Source organism: Mesitornis unicolor, unplaced genomic scaffold, assembly GCF_000695765.1.
Source record: "Mesitornis unicolor isolate BGI_N332 unplaced genomic scaffold, ASM69576v1 scaffold34195, whole genome shotgun sequence".
NCBI classification, from domain to species: domain Eukaryota; kingdom Metazoa; phylum Chordata; class Aves; order Mesitornithiformes; family Mesitornithidae; genus Mesitornis; species Mesitornis unicolor.
Genome location: NW_010188081.1, coordinates 10,451 through 20,715, shown reverse-complemented (window position 1 = coordinate 20,715; position 10,265 = coordinate 10,451). Strand labels below are relative to the sequence as shown.

Here is a 10,265-nt window from a genome sequence, read left to right as displayed (position 1 = left end):
TTTTTCCTCCAGTGTATAAGAGACAGGGTACAGGGCTTTGGTCTCACAGTAAACCCTTGCTGACTAAATTGTAAGTTGTGCTTCTGATGTGGCTGAGCAAAGGTTGTAATCAGCACAGTGCTGTAAAACCCAAGAGGCAAAATTACTGCAGCATATAGGCTTTAAATAAAAAAACCCCAGTTGAAAGATGAGCTTGCCTGTAAACAGCCTGCCTTTTCTTACTTCAAAGCATGGGCCATCATCATGATTCTCACAGACTAATGAAGCTCTTACTCGGAGCAGAAAGAACAAAAACTGTTCTGTGTTTAGGGCTTTTAAGGGCTGCTTCCAGGCTTCTAGCAATGTTTTGAAGTTTTGCGGGTCTTTTTCTTCTTGCAGGAACAGATGTCGTCATTGTTAAAAACGGCAGACGAATATGTGGCACAGGAGCCTGCTTAGCAAATGCACCTTTGCATCAGAGCAAGAGTTATTTTGAGTTTAAAATTCAATCCACAGGTTAGTCAGCAAAAATGTACAGCTTTAAACTCGGAACCTATGTTACATTGCCTGCTGGTGGTCATATCTCAAATACCAGGCACATGCATCTCTCGAACTTGTGAACGTTGGAGAGTTTTATGAGTTGTTATTGTGTAAAAGGGAATGTCTTTCTTTTTAATCTGTGGCTCTGAAATAGTAAAAAGAGTGGTAAGTAAATTATTAAAGGAATGTAAATGCTAAAACACTGTATTGTTTTGTGTGCTGTTATATGCATATTTTTCAGTTAACATGTTTTAGAACTTTTTTTGATAAATAAATGTTTGTCACCACATAAAACACTGTAGCTATAAAGGTTTTGTCCTTTTTGTTTTTAAGTAGTGCAGTTTATCCAGCGCTATTTGTAGCTATTTGTCTGCCTTCGTTTGCTTTTAACATGCACTGCGTTTGCACAAGCAGGGGTAACACTCCTTGTGCTACACTTTGCTCTCCAAATGCAGCACTTACTCTGACGTTGCCTTATCAAGAGGAGCCTTTGAGCACCCTGTTCCTTCATTTGTTTTGCACAGATCTAATGCAAGGCAGTGAAAAGTGAATGAAATTTGAAAGCGTTACCCTTTTACTAATATGGTCGGCTTCACTAGTACAGAGGGCGCTCCAGGCTTGCCTGTATTGTAACATTAAAAATCAGCCAGTATTTTTAAAACAGCAGACACTGTGAAAATGAAGCTGTTCTTTCCCTAAGTGTGTAGGGGGAGGGAAGAAGAAAGGAGGTGTTAGTTCAGAGAGTTAGGCCTTATGATACCAGCTGGAGCTTGAACATGGCACTTTTTGGGTAAGGGTTCTTTGCATTCAGTTGGATTAGAGTGCAGGCAGCGTGAATGCAAGTCTGTCCAAAACATCTTGCAGTCAAACCAGTTGTTGTTTAGTTTTAAACTACATATACATGTAAACCCCAGCTCAGTCTTAACTTGGCAATTTTAGTATTCTTTCTGTTGGGGGAAGACTCCACTGCAGCTGTTGGTTATATATGGTCATTATTCACACAGTCACAGTATCCATCTTCTTGTGCTTAATTTGAGAAACACAGAAAATAAGCTTTCCTGGTCCCTAGGAGCTGTGTCTCATGCATTCCTGTACCCCAGGACAGGAGAACTGTGGATCACTTAGCTTAAAACTGATTCCTAGGAGTCTTCTTGGGCAGGCTGTTAGGGGTCATCTGTGGAGTCATCTTGACTACTGGAAAGTTTTTTTGAAGTCTGATCTGAATCTTGTTCACACTCTTGTCCATTTCATTCTGGGCATGTAAGTATTAGAATAAATTGTTCTGCAGTTTCGTCTTTTGAAATGAATTGTCCTGTATTTTCACCTCATTTTAATCTTCTGTAGATCAGACAGTCTCAGTGATTTTCACTCTCTCCTTACAGTTGATGTTTTTACACTTTTGATTGGTTTTGGTGTTTCTTCTAGGATGTCTCTAATTGACCTAATTTGTCTTGGGGTATGATGCTTAAAATGGATGCGCTGTTCCAGCTGCAGCAGCTGTAGACATCCTTCATCTGCTGTACATCCAATATGTCTGCTTTATGCATGCCATACATTCAGGATGTTTTTCACAACAGCAGGATACAGAATCACACTCAGCATATGGTCTGTGATAACCCCCCAATTACATTCTCTGAACTGTTTGCCAAGCCACTTTGTATTTGTGCCACTTCCTATTCCTACTTACCTGCTGTTCTTTGTAATTCAGAAAAAGCCAATGCATTTTTCTTGTTTCAGACCTCTTATTTGTCAGGACCATTTAAAACTTGAGGGGTCCCTGAAGGGCTTGCAGTGCTGTCAGGTTGATATTGGCAGCACGTTTAATAAGCACATGGTCACATTACCCAAGTCATGGATGTCAACGGAGAGCGGTATCCGACCTTGGGCATTCAGTGCAAAACCTCAAACCCCACTTGAGTCATCTTCTCTGATTTGACAGGGTGCTACTGATGCATAGTCCTGGAAAACCGTTTTTAATTGTGCTTTTGTATTGCTGTAATTGTCTAGACCATGTTTTTGTAATTTGACTATTTCATTGTTATATGAGGTTCAAAAACATTATCAAATCACGATCTATCATATTTAAAATTTCTTCTTTTTCCGTAAGGCTAGTCTAGCCAGCTGAAAAAGGAAATTGTGTTGTTCACAAATCCATACTAGTTGGATTTATTTTTTGCCTCCTTCTCCAGTCTCAGAGGAGTTTTTTTTCAGTATTTTTCTGTGAATAAAAGTTAAGCTAAGTGGTTACAATTCCCTGGATCCTTCTTTTTCAGGATAGGTGGTGTTGATCTTCAGTCTCCTGTGACTCCTTGTACTGGGTCTAGCGAGGATGGAGTTAATTTTCCTCAAAGCACCACCTATGGTGCTGTGTTTTAGATTTGTGACCAAAACAATGCTGGTAACACACTCACATTTTGGCTTTTGCTGAGCAGTGGTTGGTTGCACAGCATCAAAGACCTCTCTGTTTCTCACTCTGACTACAGTGAAAAAGATTGTGGGTGAACAAGAGATTGGGAGAGGACACAACCAGGCAGATGAACCAAACTAATCGGAGAGATATTCCATGCTACATAATGTGCTGAGCAACAGAAAGGAGAGAAGGGGATTTAGGGAAGTTATGCATCTTTTGTTTGGGAATTGTCTGGGCATTGATCTACACATGGGAGGTGGTCAGTGATTGCCATTGCATTGCTTTGTTTTGGTTTGGTTTGGGTTGTTTTCCTTCCTTTCTTCTACTTCTCCTTTGGTTGTTAATCATTTTTTTTATCTTTACCCACAAGTTTTCTTGGTTTTATTCTTCATTTCCTCTTCCTTTGTCCCACTGGGGGCTGTGGGGAGAAGTGAGTGAGTGGCTGGGGGGGGCTTAGCTGCCTACCAGGGCTAACCCACAGTAGTCCTGGTATTTCCGAGAGATATTTACTGGTAGTACCACCATAGCACTAGTTAAAAACACATTCTTTATGCTGTCCTGCTTCAGTCAGATAGTCTTCAAATTAATGTGGTTTTTTCTTACCATATTAATGTCACGTTTTAGGGATTTGGGGTATTGGAGTTGCAACCCAGAAAGCAAACTTGAATCAAATTCCACTTGGTCGAGACATCCATAGCCTGGTGCTGAGAAATGATGGAGCTCTCTACTACAACAATGAGGAGAAAAATAGACTACCAGCAAACAGCCTTCCTCAGGAGGGCAACGTGGTGGTGAGTTTCTTAAGGCTTCTTTACCTTCCCTGACTGTTCCCAGATTCAGCTGTGTGGCCAGACTGACCATTTCACTCAAATTGTTTGGCTCACATCTCCGAGTTTGGAAAGTGCTGATAACAAACTCCCCTTGTATTTGAATGGATCTTCAGCCTGGACACCAGCGGACTTCATTCTCAGCATTGATGTGTTTCTGACTGAGGGACACTTTACCAGTGTTTGAAAAGTGGCCTCTAATACTCTGTTGCAGTGTGGTTGTAGTAGCTGCCTGATGGGTAACTCCTGTCATGAAGATCCAACATTGTTTGAGATGGGAGCTTCCTGAACAAATAATGAGCTGGAATGCATTGCATGGCTGTGCCCCATGCCCAGCTGAACTGGAGATCCTGTAGCTGACTGGTTAATGATTAGAAGGACAAGAGCTGAGCAGAGATAGGTCCTGGGTGATAGATGGACTGTATTTTTAGCCAGACTTTTGTAGGGAAGGAGAGGGATTAAGTGGGGAGGGGGTAATGCTTACAGGGAAAATGGTTAAGAATGAGAGCAAATGGTGAATCTTTAAGATTTTTTTTTTTTACTTTGCTATTCCAGGTTTCTCAAAACATCTTTAAGTGTCTTTGTTCAAAGGTTGTGATTTATTGCTGTCATTTTCTCAATGTCCTGTTAGAGATTATTTTTCAAAAATACATGGGAACAATGAAATTTAGACCATTTATCACCGCTACTTTTTCTTGCTGGATAACCTTGCCTCTATATAGCGGCCGTTAGAAATATCATCTTTAGAAGGCCCAAACAGCTAAAGTTGACTTTAGCCTTTTAGCCTCAGTTATTACAATATTCTTTTAATGCCCTTCTGAAATTGTTTTCTCAGATGGTTGCGGACTGGCTTGGTCAACCTACATAGTCCAAACAGCCTCAAATGTTCACAGAAAAGTAGTTGATGTGTTCGTGCTAACTCCCCAGTTTTCATAAACTTGAATTAATTTTGTTCTGTCACAAAAATAGATTTCTGAAGTAGTGTATGACAACACAAATTGTCACACTCAGCCATACCAGAACAGTCAGAAAAATCATTTAGCTAACAAATAAGTAATTTATTACCTCACTAGTGTTTGCTTTCTGCTCTGCAGTCAGCACATTTATAGCGTTGTGCATGAAACCGTCATCTGTTGCTGCTGGCAGAGAAAATGACCTGAGAGAGGTTTCCATACCATGGAGATATGGACAAATAAACAATGCATAGCAACACTATTTATTAAAGTCATTTCCATGAGAAGATACAAACAAGAAGACTGCAAGCTGCAAATATTCAAAATGATTGAAAAAATTGTGGTTTTTTTAACACGGTGAAGAATAGTCTGGAAATTTGTTGTCCTTAGTAAAGTGAGGTGTGCGGTTCTGCGCTGCGTCCAGTTTGAATGAGCATTAAGGAATCCTTGGTATTTGAAAATACAAATGTTGCTGGTCATTTATTAACACCTAGTCCTTTGCAGGAATATTTCAAGTGAGGTTTTCTAGGATGCTGTGGTTTGTATAATGGTGTTAAAATTTGCCTGTGGCTAGGAGAGCTAAATTAAGTAGCAGTCTTAGGTGTACAAACTTGTTGATGCTTTTTTGGTTATTTTCTGTACTTTGTAGGGCATTACATATGACCATGTAGAATTAAATGTATATTTAAATGGGAAGAACATGCATTGTCCAGCTTCAGGAATCCGAGGGACTGTCTACCCAGTCGTCTATGGTAAGTCAGAGATTTTCAACCTGTTTCACAGTATGGACAAAGTTTTTGTACTAAGTCTGTCTTGTGAGTTGTATATTCTTCCTCTCACTTAGGTGGAAGGCACGTTAGTAATTTTTTTTGGCAACTACAACAATAAATGGCATGAAAATGCAAAACTAGGGTAATACAAAAGTATGTATATTCGCCTCATTTTTAATGCTGCTTATTAGCTAGGAAAAAAAGCACTGCTTACTGACTGCTTACAGTGTCCACATCCAACAAGCTGGGGAGTTACTGGAAGTTACTGCAGTCACTAAAAATCGCCAGGTAAAAAAACCCAAAATCTGTGAAGCAGATGAAAAGAAAAAAAAAAAAGAGAAACAACAAATTCAAACTAATGTAGACTTGTGGGCTAATCTGCTTTATTTCTGAAGCTTGGGACTTATGCTATTCGTTTCACGTACCCCATAAATACATTCAGTGTTAAATATGAGTAGATACCGAATTGTTCTTTGTATTTCCCTATTCGAGTAACAGCTTTAATGCGGTACTAGTACAGCTGCTTGCTGTATAGGGATACAGCTCTTTGCTGCTGTATGAAATTGATACCTAGTTCCAAAATCCAATTGGTGCATGAATTGTGATAGCGACCATCAATACAACACAGCAGTTTTGAAGAAGAAACAAATACCACATCCAGTTAATCCCTGCGCAGGCTGTTTCAGAAATAATTTCTGAATTATGGCAGCTGGAATTTGGCCAGGACATGTGTTAACAATTTACTCTCCCAGAACTTGGCGGTGGTTTTGTAGTTGCCAAGTAGTCAGAATTCTGTTCAACATCTCCTCTGAAAGGCAGCGTTTCCCCCAGCTCAGTGCGTGATCAATGCTATGCTCTGGGTTGTCGTGTAACCCGCAGCAAATGGTAACTGCTCATCCCATTCCTTGTGTTTCACCTACAGCCTTCTCCAGTTTATCTTTATTCCTGTGTGTCTTTATTCCTTTATTCTTCCAAAATAATTTCGCTCTTGAGATACTGTTAGCTATGTGATATGGATACTTTTTTCATATCTTGGTTAGTTCCTGATGAACTGTTGACACGTTTCCTTTTCAATATTGATACGTTTGTAATATTGAATTTTATGAACACGAGGAAAATACTCTAGAGTTGTAGAGTCTTTGAAGTCTATCAGTGTAGCTGACAAATGACGCCTTCCCAAGCTATTAGAGTGGAAATTGTTTTGTGTGGTTACTCTGGGATGTGTTCGTGAGCCACGTGGTGGCGCTGCTAAAATGCGGTGGCAGGCGGCAGCTGCCCTGCAGCACTGCAGGAGCTCCCGGTGCAAAAAGCTGCGTGAGCAGCAGAAAAAAGAGTCCTGCGTGATAGCCAATTGTTGCATCTTTGCTGTATTTTGAAAATGGTGTTACATAGCATGAAGAATGCAGGTTGCTTTCAGAAAACATTTGGTGGCGCGTTAGCCTACTGTAAATCATCTTTTTCTGTGACTAAAGAAGTTCTGTGCCTGGGGAATGCAGTGACCATTTACTGCCAGGCTCTTATTATCATCTTCCACAAGTGGGCATAATTTCATCATAATTATGTCTCCTACATACAGCTATAACATTTGAAGCCTGCAAATTGCTTTTGCGTGGTACTTACTTGGTATGAACTTTAAGTGTCCTTAATTTAGTGAGAACTTCTTCAAGTCATGTGAAAGGATTTGACCGTAGAGAAGACAATTTCTTAAGCATTTACCCATGATTCAGACTAAAACTGTAAATGTATTTTGAAAGGAAACATGATAGAGCAGGCAAACGTGGTGTCAAGCCTGAGAATGTAGAATGGAAAAGTAGACTTAAATGTTACTCCCTACAGCGGCTATACTTTGGGCACTTCACCATAAGTGGGCTGTAAACACTGCATAAATACTGCAGAACTGTACAAATATACTAACAGAAGCTTTAACTGAGCCTGGGAGGGAACAATTCTGACCTTGGCTCTAAGATACCTAAATTTCAACCCAAAAAATGGAGACGAAGCTTTTCTATGTTGATCCGATAGTTGGTAGTGTAGCAGATTCATCTCAGAAGAAGTTGTCTTTGAAAGAGATCTTGCTTTTCTGACTGTTGGGGCGTTTCAGTTTGCTAATGCAATGCGTGAAAGCTTTGCTCTGAAAATCCTCAGCAGTTTCTCTTTTATGTTCTACATTGAAGGTAGTAACACTTGTGTCTCAGATTATGCAGGGGGTCCAAAACTGGCTGAAAACCCATTAACTTCCAACTTAAAGAAGCAAAGAAGTTCTCTTTGTATCCCATGCTAAAAAAGATAGTCTGACACTAACTGTGGCAGACATCTGAACAAATCATTGCAGACAGCTGATGCTCCAGCAGAATTAGGAAGTGGACAGAAAAATATGGAGCTGAGGAGGTGACAGCCCTCCAACATGGACCTGGTAGTGTCCTCATCTGTAGATTTCTGGAGAAATAGAGTAGAAAATTCAGAGAGAATTGCCTGAAGCCCTGCTAACAGTCCCAGTGAAATCAGAGGTAGCATTCTTATTGACTTCACCAAGGGCCATGACTGACTAAACTAAATAGTAGAAAAGAGAGGTGATCTGCTTTCCTTGGGTATGTGTGTAGGGCTTGAGCAAATTTGTTCAAGAGATTTCTTTTAATTATGTTGTACATATGTAATGGGTGTATTGGAGTATATTCTTCATGATTTGAGCATAGTATATAATCTGATAAGACAGTATAACAGAGGATCAGTCTGTTCCTTCTCTAATTCCTTCTGTTTGGCTCTCTTCTGCAGTTGATGACAGTGCCATTCTGGATTGTCAGTTCAGTGAATTTTACCACACACCTCCACCAGGGTTTGAAAAGATCCTCTTTGAGCAGCAAATCTTCTGAATGTCTTCATACCGAAAATTTGCACCTTGCACTGTTACGAAAGCTTTGTCACCTTAAATAAAGCTTCACGTTACTTTTAGGAAACATATCTGTATTTTTAGTAAGTACTTGTGACTGTTGTCTGCAGAATTAATATGTTAACTGCAACACCAGATAACTGTGTTGCAAATACGAGATTTCTGACAATGTTTTGTGGTTGAAAATGAGTGCTTCGGGGCAGGGTTTTTCTCTGATTTGTACTTGATGCATAAGGAAACTAAGGGATATTATTGTCATCAGTATTACACTTAGTATTCTGTATAAACTGGAGCTCTGTGAAGCCAGTAGTTCTTATGCATATGATAGCTGTGAAGATGGATACTTCTCACGATTCTTTTCCCAGCTTTTTTCACACATAAGTTATATACCTTGTTTGAAAGAAGCACTGTGTTTCTAGTTTGTGATTTGGAGTTGCGATGTCCCAGTTGTGCACAATGGCTAATAATATGATGGCATAACTAACAGCTAGGTATATTTTGGGTTTTTTTTCCTGCAAGGTGTTCTTTAATCCATTCCTTCAATCTAAGACTGGCAAATGCAACTTACTTGTTTCTCCCAGCTTTTCATTTGCTTTTATTGTGACAAATAATAGGACACTTTCTAGTAATACTTTTTTGTTGAACCTTAAAAAGTAAACCTGAACGCTACCTGGGTGTTTGAGGGCCACCGTGCTGTGTTACTCTGGTAGGAGAGTAAGTACAGGTCACTCAACTTGGGTTTGCAGACAGCCAGGTGAAGGGTAGGAGATGTTATGGTGAAGCCTTACATCTAAACTGTAAATTAGATTATTCTTTTATGGAATATCGTATTTAATTTCTTTGTGAATCATTTATAAATAATTAATGGCTAAGACATTGTTCTAAAATGTGATGCCCTTGAATATAAATTGAGATGCTTTTTTCCCCTCTTGTAATATTTAATGTAACTCCTAGAATAATTTTTATTGTAAAGAAAATCTTCATACTGAATGTTTGTGTTTTTTTGGTTTTGGCTCTTCCCGGGTTAATGCATTTGCATAAATTAATGATTTTATTTAAATATTTTCAGAAATTATCTAATTCTGAAATTTTCAAATACAAACAGCTTTCTCAAAGCCTTTCACCTTACGATTTTCTGCATCTCTGTTCTTTCTGAGTGGGCCGTGTTTTCCTCCCTTTTAGCCTTGCTATCCCATGACAATGTTGGGTAGAACTTCTCAACCTGAGAGGAATGATGCTTTTGTCAGCATTAAGGTGAAAAGCTCGGGAGATCAGAGTGCAGTTTTGTCATTTCCCCTTGAAATCTGCTCTGCTTTGCTGTGGTCAGATACGTAATCTAAGTTACATGAAACGTTCATATGTTTCATTTCAGTTTCCCCCGTAGATGTTTCAGGCAGTTTCTCCAGTAGATGTAGGAGCAGCTGTCTCTGCTAGGGCAGAGGCTTTTGTGGTGAGCTGACCCTGGCTGGACACCAGGTGCCTACCAGAGCTGCTCTGTCACTCCCCTCCTCAGCTGGACAGGGGAGAGAAAATGTAAAAAAAGGCTTGTGGGTCAAGATAAGGACAGGGAGAGATCACTCACCAATCACCGTCATGGACAAAACAGACTTGACTTGGGGAAATTGGTTTAATTTATTAGCAATCAAATCAGAGTAGGATAATGAGAAATAAAACCAAATCTTAAGAACACCTTCCTCCCACCCCTCCCTTCTTCCCAGGCTTAACTTTACTCCTGAATTCTCTACCTTCTCCCTTGAAGCAGTGCAGGGGGATGGAGAATGGGAGTTCCAGTCTTTGCTGCTCCTTTCTCCCACACTCTTCCCCTGCTCCAGAGTGGAGTACTCCGCATGGGAGACTGCTTTCCATAAACTTCTCCAATGTGAGTCCTTCTCATGGACT

At 39.9% G+C, this 10,265-nt stretch overlaps 1 protein-coding gene across 1 annotated transcript; it reads left to right on the top strand.

Annotated features, from left to right (window-relative positions):
* Positions 1–378: 378 nt before the first annotated feature.
* On the top strand, positions 379–8,971 carry SPRYD7 (SPRY domain containing 7; the record flags this gene model as incomplete). The annotated part of the gene is made up of 4 exons (XM_010185662.1): positions 379–495; positions 3,554–3,720; positions 5,359–5,461; positions 8,252–8,971. Coding segments are annotated over 4 exons (485 nt in total), but the record flags the coding sequence as incomplete, so codon positions are not given.
* Positions 8,972–10,265: the final 1,294 nt, after the last annotated feature.